Source organism: Triticum dicoccoides, chromosome 2B, assembly GCF_002162155.2.
Source record: "Triticum dicoccoides isolate Atlit2015 ecotype Zavitan chromosome 2B, WEW_v2.0, whole genome shotgun sequence".
In the NCBI taxonomy this organism is placed as follows: Eukaryota; Viridiplantae; Streptophyta; class Magnoliopsida; order Poales; family Poaceae; genus Triticum; species Triticum dicoccoides.
Genome location: NC_041383.1, coordinates 676,407,619 through 676,421,867, shown reverse-complemented (window position 1 = coordinate 676,421,867; position 14,249 = coordinate 676,407,619). Strand labels below are relative to the sequence as shown.

At 45.4% G+C, this 14,249-nt stretch overlaps 1 protein-coding gene across 1 annotated transcript in view; it reads right to left on the bottom strand.

Moving 5' to 3' along the window:
* Window positions 1–479: 479 nt before the first annotated feature.
* LOC119361131 (E3 ubiquitin-protein ligase RNF14-like) overlaps window positions 480–14,249 on the bottom strand; it is an 18,671-nt gene continuing 4,901 nt past the window's right edge. The window contains exons 2-7 of the mRNA XM_037626490.1: window positions 4,275–4,349; window positions 3,644–4,190; window positions 1,229–1,614; window positions 937–1,136; window positions 668–812; window positions 480–524 (exon numbers count right to left, since the gene is read on the bottom strand). Of these exons, the coding sequence (XP_037482387.1) occupies window positions 480–524; window positions 668–812; window positions 937–1,136; window positions 1,229–1,614; window positions 3,644–4,190; window positions 4,275–4,349 (1,398 nt within the window). The remainder of the gene's footprint in view (window positions 525–667; window positions 813–936; window positions 1,137–1,228; window positions 1,615–3,643; window positions 4,191–4,274; window positions 4,350–14,249) is intronic.

Genomic DNA, 14,249 nt, shown 5'->3' with positions numbered 1-14,249 from the left:
ATCTATAAATTTGATCAAACTTAAAAATGCTTTGACTTTTCAAAAGACTAATACACCTTATATTTTGAAACAGAGTTGATTTTTTTTTGAGATACCTAACAATATCAACGGCGCAGCAAAGCGCGTCTAACCCTTCTAGTAACTAGTTAAAGGATAAGAGGCCATATAGAGGCCAAAATTAAAAGGGATGCCCCATCACCAATAAAGTGATGCCCCCTCGATAAGTCCATTTTATAAAATAAAAGGATCATTAAAAAAATATTTTGAGAAGATCATCCTGGTGCAATATTTGGTCATTAATGGACTAAACGTAACGTTCGGCATGCAAATTTCTAAATGAGATCATGTAAAAGTCAGGAGCTGTAAAATCATGGCAATGGGAGTCGGTGCTATAACTTATCAATCCCTACGCATTCCGGCGAGCCCCAATGCCCCCTCTTTAGCATCTTATCCTGGATTGTCCGTTTGCATAGTGTGCACTAGCTGGTTCGGCACGCCCAACAGAAGACATATTTCTCATCATCCTGCATGACATCAATAAATTAGTTAGATGCATCGAGAGGCAAATCAGTGGTGATTGGTCACGGTGCACCAGCAATAGGAAATGGATAGAATTCTGCTCTACTGATTCCCTGCTCCATTAAGTTCAGAAGATATGTCTTGTTACCTTGAAATTTTTTTCGCGACATTTGGGGCATCTTATGGTGCCGCCCAATGGTTGCTTTTGAGCTCGCATCTGAATTCCATTCTGTAGTTCAATCATTTTCTTGTCCCAGTCGGTCATATCTGCAGCCTCGAAGAGCCGACAGTTCCTGAATCAAACAGATTTGAGGGTTTTCAATCGCACATGCACATAGGTAAGTAAGACAAATATCACGGATGCATTCCCCCATAGGGGGAGGGATGTTTGATGTTGCAGGAGATGAGATGACCTACTTGAAGTGATCATAACCATTGATTGTCTTGCAGCAACGAAAGCAAAATAGCTGACCACAACTAGTGCACATCACTTTGTTGCAGCCTGCGCTTTTGTTGATGGCCATTCGACAATTTGGACATACCCGAACATCTTTGTACAGTTCTCTGATGTTCAGCATTTCCTGTGACATCTCCCTGTCATTCAACTTGCCTGACGCCTTCAATCGTAAAATTATGAACAACAATGTTAAATGCCCAGTAAAATAATGGCATTACAATACTACGGAAAATATTTTAGTTGCATTTTTACCTTCCGGCGCTGCAGCTTTTGTTCTGGAGTTAGACACTGCTTCCCTGGATGCCATACTTCCTTGCAAGAACCGCAGAAGGTAAATGAACATTTCGGACATTGTGCGTTGTTATCCTCATCTTCCATGCAGCCTATGGCACAGTTTGGACAGTAAACCACGTCTGCCATTGAGTCCAACGCTTTCTCAAGAGCAAGCCTATCCCAACGTTCAAATTCTTCTTTGCTAAGAAGCCTCTTTAATACATAGTGTGGGATGGAAGCATTACACTTGGTGTCCGGGCATACCAACTGAAACAAACTACCTTCCTTCACATGCATCTTGCATAAGGTCTCCATGCATTTCACGCAGAACAAGTGTTGGCATGGGAGCTTGATGAAGTTTGAACCTAGTTGATTCATAATTAAAGTCAGCTTACAACGGAACCGTGTTTAGGGAGAAAAAAAAAGGTTACAAGGGATCCTTTTTTTTTAAAGTTTATTACAAGGGAACAAAGTCCAACCTGTGCAAGTCAATAAGAAGAAACATGATAGGAAAGGAGTAAAATGTTTTTTCCTCAAACATGTACCCAAATGCATGCCATATTGAATTTATAGAATAACAGATTCACACATTTTGTTCCCTTTTTGGGAATAGAAAACAAAATATAACATGGTAATATTAAGCCCATTATATAGAAAGAATTTGTTCATCTGTTTCTTCTTCCAGATATTTGTTACCGCCATATGCATAGCAAGGGTCAACAAGAGTACAAAGTGGACGGCCACAATTGAATGGATGCTATTCTTTCTGGGAATGCCCCTACAAAATGCAGGTGAAACATAACAGCTTGATTTCTTGCTATATGGTACTCCCTCCGTCCTACTCCCTCCGTCGAGTATTTGACAAAACACTACCACATTAGGGGTTACCGTCCCACAGAATTACCACTTTCAAAAAAGTGACCGATAACTACCAAAAATTTCTAATTTTGTGACTAAAAACTACCACTTTTGAAAAAAGGCCAGTTTAGACGATTTAAACACGTTTATGACATGTGGGACCCACCCATCAGGTCTGACATGGCGGCAAAGTCAATTCTGTTTACTTTGACCGTTACGTTGACTGTTATTACAAGTGGGGCCCACCTGTCAACATCACTCTTCTTCTTCCTCCTCCTCCTTTCTCTCTTTGCCATTTCCTCAAACACCTTCTGTGCACCCGCGAGCTACCTCCGCCGTCCTCCACTGCCGGCGCTCACCTCTCCCCATGCCTCGATCATGTCTGGAAAGGGAGAGCCCGAGCTGCCCAACCACTCCGGCGACCACCTCTCCCCCTCGCGTCACTCCGACGAGGTCACCTTTGCCGGCGACAACTGCCACCGGCATGCACGAACCAACCTAGCTAATACTCGCCTTGGTTCGGGCTCCCACATGAGGTCCTGGGTCGCTTCATCGCCCGCCTCCTGCTCCTCCGTGCAGGTGCAGCCGGCCCGCACGGCCACGGTGCCGGACACCGCCGAACTCGTGCGCCTCGTCGAGGAGCCGGAGGAGGCTTTGCCTTGGTTCGAGCTCCCACATGAGCTCTTGGGGCTCCTCGTCGCCCACCTCCCGTACTCCATGCAGGTGTAGCTGGCGCGCGCGGCCATGGCGTCGGGCGCCGCCAAGCTTGCGCGCCTCGTCGAGGAGCACAGGAGCGTGAGTCCCGCCTGCGCACCGAGTTGCTCGAGCACAAGATCATCAAGGAGGCCGTCGTCGAGGAGCTGCGTCCGGTGGTGGCGCCGACGGCCTCGGAGGAAATTCCGTCAGCTTCGGCAGCCGCTTCCATAGTTCCAGCCACCGTGGTTGCGGCGCCGTTCCAGTCCCCAACCAACGCCAGGGAGGTGCTGCGCCGGGGCGTCGTCATGGAGGAGTTTGGAGCTCAAGCCTGGGTGCACAGCAAGTGTTCAACGAAATGGCAAAGAGAGAGAGAGGAGGAGGAGAAAGAAGATTGATGCTGACAGGTGGGCTCCACTTGTAATAACAGTCAACGTAACGGTCAAAATAAACGGAGTTGACTTTGCCGCCACATCAGCTCTGACAGGTGGGCCCCACATGTCATAAACATGTTTAAATCGTCTAAACTGGCCTTTTTTCAAAAGTGGTAGTTTTTAGTCACAAAATTAGAAATTTTTGGTAGTTATCAGTCACTTTTTTGAAAGTGGTAGTTCTGTGGGACGGTAACCACTAATGTGGTAGTTTTTTGTCAAATACTCCCCTCCGTCCCATAATATAAGAGCGTTTTTGACACTAGTGTAGTGTTAAAAACGCTCTTATATTATGGGACGGAGGGAATATAATCTAAGACGTTTTTTTATCACTACAGTAGTGTCAAAAAAACGTCTTACATTATGGGATGGAGAGAGTACTACTGAAAAGGCAAAAAGCAAATGTTTTTACCTTTGCTCTGGTTAATGCATATCATGCACATATGAAGATCCTCAAGAAAAGCTTGGTAATGCTTCTTACTATTGTAACTGAGCATTGAAGGGATCACAGTGTCCAATGAGACAGCTCTTGAGATTGCCCGCATATCTCCTTTGTGCGTTGGAATGTCTTGGCCTAACATTATTTTGCCATCAAGCCAGATATGTGATAATGAAGCATTCCGTATCCACTCAACCCATTGATAAACCACTTCCTGCCCCGGCAGCTCTGCCCAGATGGTGTCAAGCATCTCACAGAGTGGAGAAACATTATGTTCATCTATCCATTTGGCGGCGACTGTAAAATATGGTGGGTCTTTGCTAGGATAGGATTTTGGAAGTAAGCATGTCAGTATCAAAGGAGGCAAGTACTCAAAGTGGCTAGTGTAAGAGAATTCATCTTGTTTGCCGTGTTCTTCGCTAGCGCTATCATCACATCCTCCATAATTTGGATTTTCATTAGCTGAAGAAAGCTTAGCACACACCTCAGCACCATCAGGCAGATCGTAACGTATGTAAATCTGCACTTAAACTCAAAGCATGAAGCCCAAATTTCCACCGTCCAGCAAGAAATGAAATTAGATATAGGGAACCACATAAGAAACCTGGAAATAGCGGAGCCCTCCTCTGCTTCCAAATTGGACTAGGTCATCCCCATATATTGCTTCTAATGCCATCAACTGCAGTGATTAGAAGGTGAAAATGTAAGCATCAAACAATTTGGAAAAGAGGTCTGCTTCGGTACCCCCCCCCCCCCTTAACGTATAAGGGCATTTTGGGCATACGGTGCTTAACGTATCCCGCGCCGTATGCGGCGTACCCATACAGGTAGAGCCGAGCGCACGGCTCGAGCCGATACGGCTGTCTCGCAACTACCCTTTCGCCGTCGCGCGAAAAAAAACCCACGACCTGCGCTGATCACGCGGCCCATTCCAACGTCGCCCCGCCCCGCCGATCGCCGCCCTTACCCGCCGATAGCCGCCTTTCCCCGCCGATCTAGACGTGATCACGCTGCCGTTCCAACGTCTTCCCGTTCGGCCGATCGCCGCCTTCTCCCCGTCTTCACCCGGGATCTGGCCGGCGCGGACAGATCTTCGAGTCGCCCGCCGTACGTGATGTCGCCTCCGTGCAAGTCGTCGCGGTGACGTGGCCTACGTGGACGCCGTCGCCGCCCGCAACTCCGTGATCAACCTCTCCGGCAACGTCCTCGCCGTCCGCAGCCACGCCAGGCGGGCCGAAGTGCACGTGCATGCCATGTAAGCCTTCTAGTTCGTCAAAAAAATTGAATCTGTAAATAATTATGTGCAATCTCTTGTTAGATAAGAATTTCTCATCTGTATGATCGTAGTACATTTAATTTGATTTAAAATTGATAGATCAATTTTTATTATAATATTGCAGTGTAGGTTGAGAGATCATTTAATGGATAAAGAAACTGGATTTACGGATCTGTTTTTGGACACGAGTGAGTGGGATGGTAGAGATAGTGTTGATCGTACGAATGGTAATGATAGTAAAGATGATGATGATGGCAGCGACAATGAATCCTGGTCGTCGTACGATAATTTACCTGAGGAGGATTTTGAAAAGAAGGAGGAGGGTGCTTGTAGTGAAAACGTAAGTGTCTTGTACATTCTTTTTGTCGGATGAAGAACCATATGGTACTTACACGTGCATATGATTTTTTTATGTGGAGGAGAGGATATTGACGTTCACAATGAGGAAAATCATGGTGTTGAATCTTTCGGGGATAACATAAGCCAGGCTCGGTCCAAAATTTAAGATGTCATTGAATAATAAATAGTTGGTAATGACAACTTACACTTGCTTATGTGGAATATTGTAGGCTAACTTTGATGGTTGGAGTGGTGAAGATGGAGATGAGCATGAGGATGGAGCTAATATGGACATTGAGGAAGCTGAAATCCAGCAACGTGCGCTGGAGACATAGTTGAAGGTTATGGGTATGACATTTGCATCACAATGGGAGGCTCACATGTTCTATAATAACTACGCCAAAGACCTTGGATTCAGTATCAAAAAAGATAAGGTGAAACGAGGAAAAAGACTTTCAACCACTGTTCGGTATAGGAGATACGTTTGCTCGAGGGCAGGAAAGCGTCGCAGTAAATTTTTAAACCCCGAGGGCCGTACCCGCATGCTAAGACCAGAGACTCGTTGCGAGTGTGGCGCACATTTAGTCGTGAAGTTGGACAAAGGACGTGGAGTTTGGTTCGTGGCAGCTTTTATGGATGATCACAACCATTTGTTGGCTAGACCAGATGAGGTGGTATTTCTGCGGTCACATCGAGTGATGGGAGATCACCAGATAGCTGAGATCTTGGCGATGGAAGGAGCTGGGATCAGAAAGCATATCATCGTTGACAACTTCATTAGCAGGTATGGCTCGTATGATAAGTGTGGGTTTCTGAGACGAGACGTGTACAACCTATGTTGCCGAGAAAAAATGAAGTTGATTGCGAAGGGTGATGCTAACACGGCATTTGGGATTATGAGGAGCAGAAAAGAGAAGGATCCAGAGTTTTTCTTTGAGTACGTGCTTGATAAGGAGGGTCGTTTGAAGAGCATGTTCTGGTGCGATGCACAGTCGCGGCGGGACTATCAACTGTATGGAGATGTCACGGTGTTCGACAGCACATATAAGATGAACAGATACGGTATGCCGTTCATCCCCTTTGTTGCTGTAAACAATCACCGTTGCACCATAGTTTTTGGTTGTGCCATTGTGTCCGATGAGACCGAAGCGACATATGTGTGGCTGCTCCAGACATTCCTGAAGGCCAATTGTCAGAAAAAGCCAAGGTCAATCATCACAGATGGAGACGCTGCAACGATACAAGCTATTCGGTTGGTTTTGGTTGATGTGTTGCACCGTCTCTGCTCATGGCACGTGGAAAAAAACATGCAGAAGCACCTTAATTACAAATCGCTAAGTGAGTTCAGGACACTCTTGTACTACTCCACCTCTTCAGCCAACTTTGAGGCGAGATGGCACGCTTTCGTTCGTAAATGGAAGACTGATAAAACAGAAGAGTGGTTGAGTAGGATGTACAGGAAGAGGACTCTATGGGCAGCATCATATCTGTCAGATGGTTTTTTTCTGGGTATGCGCAGTAATCAGAGGAGTGAAAGTCTTAACTCTTGTCTTCACCTGCACTTGGACGGTGGTATGACTATTGTTGACCTAGTTGTGCATTATGAGAATTGCATAGTCCGACTACGTGAGAACGAGGCGCATGATGACTGTGTTTCAAATCAGTCATTGCTACCATCAGTCACAGAATATAAGGATATTGAGAAGCATGCCGCCAAAGTATTCACTCATTTCAATTTTTATATTCTTCAACAAGATCTGAAGAAGATGGGAGAGCTTAAGATTTTTGAGACGCTAGTGGGAGTTGACTGCCACACCTTCATCGTGACATGGAGGAATAACCGGAAATTTCAGTTCAGCGTGAATTATCGAGCTGAAAACTCTGAGAATACGATAGACTGCAGTTGTGGACGAATGCTTCGGAAAGGATTGCCTTGCAAACACATTCTGTATGTGTTGGTTCATCTCAAAATATCTAAAATACCTAAGTGTTGCATCCTTAAGAGGATGTCGAAAGTTGCGAGAGGTGGGCTGCCTACACAGCGAAAGAATGACTTGTTTGGCTGGGGTTGGACAGGGGCAGAGCAGCGTGCTCGCTATAGTCAACTCAGTATAACAGGAGCTGAAGCTTTTCATGTTGCTTCAAATGATCCATTTGTCTATGATGAGTTGATGCAGTGTCTGCAAAATATAATAGCGAAGAAAAAGGTCCCTGATGATGATGCCGTTGGTAGTACAAGAAATGTGCATGAGGAGCCACGTCAGCCGGAACAACATGTTGATGTCATAGGTGATCCCGTGAAAGTTTCCACGAAGGGCGCCCCTAAACAGAGCAGGACAGGGCGGGCAAAGAAAGATCCAAATATTACAAAAAATGGAAGACCAATATCATTTTCTGAGAAAAAACCCGGTCCTCTTTGTGGCATTTGTAAGAGAGAGGGCCATAGACGGCAAACGTGCCCTGAGAATGAAAAGTAAGTTTTCCATAATTTTAATTATTTTTTGGTTCTCTCTTCACAATTGTCTGATGAGTTCTTTACAATTTGTTATGTAGGAACCGGGCATAAAGAGAACCGGGCATAAAGATGAAGTATTCATAATCAATTGAAGGCAGTGGCAATTTTAATTTATTTGTTTAAGAATAAGAGACATGGCACTTTGAGTTTATTCTTTAAACCACCTTGTTCGATGGAAGTCATTACCACTTTCAGTTTATTTGTTTAAGAATAATAGACATGGCACTTTGAGTTACTATTTATGCCACCTTGTTCAATGTTATGAGACATGCGATTTATATGAGGACATGCGATTTATATTTTTATGTGTAAAACTTATTATATTTGTATGAATGTGTTACTGCTGTCATGGCTTAGTCAAGTTATGAACATTTTTAAAATTTAATGTATGTGACAATTTTTTTTAAAAAAACCCAGCCGTGGCCGGCTGCGCGCACGGACAGTAAACTACAACGCCTTCTGGCCGCGAGCGTGAAGGGCCTGGAGGCCACGGCGCACAGCAGGGCATTCATTAATATTCTGTAGCGAGCTTGTGAGAAGGCGAAGACGCGGGTATGTTAACCGGTCGGCGCGTCTCTCCGCGGGCGAGGTGGGACTAAACCTACTTGGCAGAACGCGCACGAATAGGATCGGCCCGACGCGCCCAACGCGCGTCGTTTATGGGCCGACAGATCGCCATATTCCCCCTCGGGATTGTTGCATGTGCCCGCTGGCTGGGGCGGGACGAGACGTGCGCGCCTGTCGGTTGGCCGGGTGCTGCGCCAGCAGACCCGCGCGTGGCGCACTGCCAATGGCGCCAGCCCGCACTAGCTGGAGTGCGCGGGCCCGCAACTGCCTCGGCGGGCGGCCACCGCACGACCTGGAATATTCGTCGAATCCAGCACCGCTGCTGCCACCAGAATCGACGTGGGATATTGTGCAGGTTTTATCCACACCGCACCAACTCAGGACGGCGGGCATATTTTTTAATAAAAAATGACCGCCGCGAGTAGGAACAACAACAACACTACATTTAGGGGCAAATTTCTACAGCAAAGTGTGGCGGCTAAAACAAGCGCCACACCTTAGGCACAAATTTCTACAGCAAAAGCCTCTTCCAGCTGTGGCAAGCCCAACCTTAGTAAAAAAACAAACGTGTACCTAGAAAGATGTGGCACAGCACACCTTTAGCGTGGCTAGCTAAGTCATGAACCAAACATGCCCGTAATATCGCAGAGGCAAACTGATACATTTTAGGACAGAAAAATATTATTTGCCCACACCCATTTAAATGTGTAGTGTCTCACGAAAGCAATAAATAAAACGTGGAAAATTGTCGAAATCTATCCCAGTGCCATGTCGCATTACAATCGATCAAAGTATCCAACAATGGTAGGGAAACCTTCTACAGGACAAAAACCCTACCAATGCTAATACCTACTCCTTCTCCATGATTTTAACAATTTTCATCTTCACTTTCTCTAATCTGTTGACCTCAGAAAAAATGATTTCCGCGACAATACGTGGCCTTGACTCATTAATCTCTTGCTGGTCAAATTCATGTGTCCAGCGATCTCCGTCCCAGTATTTTATGCACCACATCACAAAAAGTCCATAAGACACTCTGCAATAAACATGTGTGATCAGCATAGGATATAGCATCCACTTTCTTGTACTCATTTAACTTACCCATCATGTTGTGCCGGCATTTTATACTCATTAATTGGCCACGATGAGACATCTGGAAATTTTTTTGATTCAAGAATAGAGTTGGCCTCCATAACATCCTTAGATATTTCAGCTCTCTGAAAGAAATTAACAAACCAGAATTTAGTGTATGACTCAATAATTTTCTGAATGCGAGTGTGAAAATTTTAGCGTACCAGGGTGCCAATCATATTGCGAATTCTTTGGCTAATTGCGCCTTTAGAATTTGAGTCAAGAACTTGAAACTCCTTCTTGACGGTGTGCATCACTATGGTTATCCAATGATTATCATTAACGTGCATAGGAAAATACGCCTATATAGTAATCAAATGATGTTAGCGCAATTAAATAGTAATGAATAACAAAAACAAATAAATATGAAAGAAATACCTTGTCCCGTCTGAAATACTCATCCATTACTCTTGCGACGACTTTTGCTTTCTTTGTAACTTGTTCTGATTCTAAATCATTAATTGACTTGGTCTTTCCCCTAGCCCTACCCAACATAAATTTTGGGAACCACGTTGTTGATATGAAACGGTCAGAGAAATCACGGTGTTGTAGGTGTTTACAATATGCATTGATTATCTGCATACATAAACAAAAAATTTCTATCAACTTGTGAAGTTGAAATGAGAGTCTTGTTAAAACCAAAGTCATACTTACAGCGCCATTCAACCATTTAAACTTCAGGACATCGTGAAGCATAGCTGGCGTGCATATGTCCCCATCTGGTGGCGGCATATCGACCACGGTTCGGTGTGCATGCTTCTTTGTCGATGCGAGAGTCTCAACAAAAACTCTGGCTGCCTCTATGTGATCCGGAGTCATATTAAGAGTACTTGCCAGAATTGAATATGGTGACGATGCAAACAGATCTAAAACAATGCAGCTACAGTTGTTAAAAATAATAAAAAATTTACGTAACGCATGAATGAATTATAAAGTAGTACTTGACTTACTTTTTTTAACACGTTTCTTGCGGGTAATGAGAAGGTCGTACGGGGATTGACAATATTTCGACGGATTTCGTTTGCGTTTACCTTCATTGTCCTAACTGCCTTCACCATTACCTATGTTGCTCTTTGCCGGGAAACTCTCAGACATGTCTTCAGACTTTGTTGGTGACAAACCACCCATAGACTCATCAGAAATATCAGCATTCTGCGGGGTTCAGGACATAGACGGAAACTCTTTTGTACGTACAGTTGATGACGAACATGAGGACTTTTCATTATCGTGTATAATGAAAGGATCAGTAGCGTCACCTTTACCCGGTGTCGTCGTCGGAGCACCCGTGTCATCAACGGGCACGTCCGTATCATTGAAACACGTGAAAGATGTTACTAGCTCCACGTCGGTAGGTGAATCAATATCTGGCCAATATTTTGATGACTTGTACTGGCCATTCTCCATCCCAACTCCTTGACGTACATTAACAAATTCATCATTGTTGTCCCTCTTATTGGGTTTGTACAGCACACCTTCCGTGTTCAACTTTTCCATTACCATCTACAAATGCAAATGAAACACGATCAGCATTTGAACAACTAAAACATGTTTAATATAACTTCTACATTACCTGTGCACATCTTTCGGGTATATTGAGAACCTCCTTGTGAAGAAACTTTATGTATGTCATCACACGGTCCATACTGTTAGTCGTGTTCGATGAAACCCCTGACGTGCTTGGCTTTCTACTCCTGCCACCACCTTTCCGTTTAGGTTTCTTCGTTTCTTCATCTGGGACAGTCCCTTCACGTGCTACCTTAGCACATCTGTACTCTTGGCTAACGCAATTTTCAAGCTGTACAACAAAAAAATAAATAAATAAAATAACAACTATAGTTAATTACTATTTGCAACCAATAAGGACTATACTTATTGACTTACATTGCCGGTGCCACGCCCATGCATGTTGTCATAGTCGTCTCTCTTTTTCCCTTCCATTTCTGGCCAGTTAACCATTAGTGGGTATTCACGAGACAAAGGATCAAATGTATCCACACCAATTGGCTCCACTTTTTCCCAGTATATATACTGCATGATAGTAAACACGAGTGAGTCGGACACATAGATCACATAAAAAATATATGTACATACAATTATTACAAATTTCTTGTACCTGAAGAAGAGCCAAGTTTCCGATAGGCCACTTGAATTTTTCAAGATCTTCGACCGATTTTTTAATAGCATCCATGCACACCCTCAACGTAAAATCGTTCCAATTGTATGACTTGATAGCGTTCACGTCCTCCACCATTTTGTAATAACGATAAGGAACAAACTTGGTGGATTGTGGTGCTAAGACTGTACCCATAAGAACCAGTACGACCCTTCTCACAAAATCATCATCATATGACTGAGTATCAACAATATTTTTTATCAACTCATCGATGAGGATTAGGCCTGTTCTTTTGTCTAGAAACCGATTCGGAACCATTTTTTTGGCATCTAGTTGTACTGTTGCTATCATGCTACTGACATCATCACCCTCGTTACGTAGCCCGAATATGTCGTAAACATCTTCATTAAGCACACTGATGCCGTCTGTATTTGGTCGAATAATAAATCGATTTCTAGTACTATCATATGTTGTAATCATAAATTCCAATAAAATTTTCCTCATTTTCACGGAAGGAATTCTCAACATACAGTCCGAACTTGTGCCACGTAGCATCATGCGCTGCCTGGGTGTGAATTTTTCCACCAATTCACACCACTTCTCAACCGAGCAGTACACATCTCCCAATTCTTGCATTCTAAATAAGATGCCAGTTATCTAACTAGTTACGAGATTCAAAAAAGATTACATATGGTTTAATACCATACCTTCCGGCGTCTAGACGAGCACCGGCAGCCCCCGTTGCCAAACCCCACCCGGTGTGGGTTAGTCGTGGCAGCCGCACACCCTCTACCCACACGAGCGCGCTGGCCGACGGCCCGTCCTAGGGTTTAGGGTGCCGGCGAATTTGCCTAGACGGCACGGCCGGGCCTGAGATCCAAGTCGCGCGCGTAGATGGCCGCCGTCAGGCCGGCAGGGAAGGGAGTTTGGACGGCCACGGCAGTGCGACCGTCGGATCGGGGACGGGTGAGGATGCGCGTGGAGGCGGCGGGGCTAGGCGGTCTTGGGGCGAGGTAATGGCGGCTTGGTTTCCATGCCATGCATGCACGTACGGTGTCATCGACGTGGTCACGCCATAGTGGGCCACTTGGCCCGTCCCGTCAAACTACCGCCGGCTGGCCCATGATGCATTTATTAAAAACATGCATTGTAGTTTAATACCACATTGCTAAGCCGGCGCGCCGTCGACTCCTTTATATAGTTTTCTTTCGGTCAATGCACAAACATCTCAGTTCGTGGGACTCTATTTGGAGGATATGCAGGATCGATGTGAGTCTTCACCTGCTCAGAGCTTGTGAAGGTTCACATGGATCATGCATATTCTTCAAAAAGAGAGCCATTATCTTCGATGTTTTTTTAACCTCAGATCACGAACGTATGTAACGTCAAATCTCTTTAGTATTAGCTATTTTAAATCTAACAAAGAGCACGAACGCGGCTATATAAGCCGGTCGTGGCGTCCCTCAGCGCGCGAGAATGCAAAAAAATAGTGATTAAAAAAAGCAGCCCAACCGGTTGCAGGCCGCAACTGCGCGTAATCGGTCCGGCCCGATCAAGCCGGGCGGCGAAAGGGCCGGCCTTTCGGCCCAGCTACAGCCTGCAGCACAGTCAACCGGGCAGTGGCGGGACGGGGCAGGAATCAGAAGAGTTCGAAAGGCCGATGGGAGGCAGGTATATAAGGCGGCCGCGGCGTCGTTCGGCGGGCGAGGTGGGACTAAACTTTAGTCCTCACCCCCGCCGACCCTGCCCCCGCACCGCGCGCAGAGTCAATGGGCCGGCCCACGCGCGGCGTCGCGCACTGTCACTCTGCCGGCCAATGCAGCAGCCATTCTAATTTAGTCCCACCTCGGCAGCCGGATGGTGTCCACACCAGTTTATATAGCCGCCTCCGGTAGTCATTGCATGGTCATATCTTATATTGTGATATGACTTTACCTAACTGCCCGGGCAGTTCATGGTCAGACAGTGTACTGCCGGGCAGTTATGTAGAGCCATATCACAGTATTAAATATGTTTATTTTGTAATTTTGTTTATTTTTTTAATTTCAAATGGAAAACATTTTTTTGTAAATATGGTTCCGAACTACGATTTTTTTACTCCGTCAAACGTCACGACACTTTTTCTTCCACACGTTGCCATCACCATAAACAGCACGAACGTAGGCCCCCACGCCAATTGCACCAAAATCTTTTTCTTCTCCGTCAAACGCCACGACATTTTTTCCACACGTTGCCATCACCATCCACAACACCCACGCCAATTCGCGTAATTTTCCGGCGCTCGGCGCATTTTCTAGGGTTTTTCAGGTCGAAAATCGCATAAAAACACTGACCGGGCGTGACGCAACGTGCGTTTGGTGTCCGAATTCGTTCAACTTTTGCGTGGGGCCCTAAGATGGGCATGCCCACTGTATCCAAAATTTGGGTGACTTTTCGTGGGTGCCACCTCGTCCCTCCCATGCAACCCGCACTGATCGGATATGAACGATGTCAGCCCCGAACTGCGTTCTCTTTTCTTACTGAGCCGGTGGACCCCTAACTTTTTCCACACGCACTCATCGGCAGGGCCATCATGCCTGTGAGTTTTCATATTTTTTCGGCACCCTATGAATTTCCTATGATTTTCTCCGTGAAACGC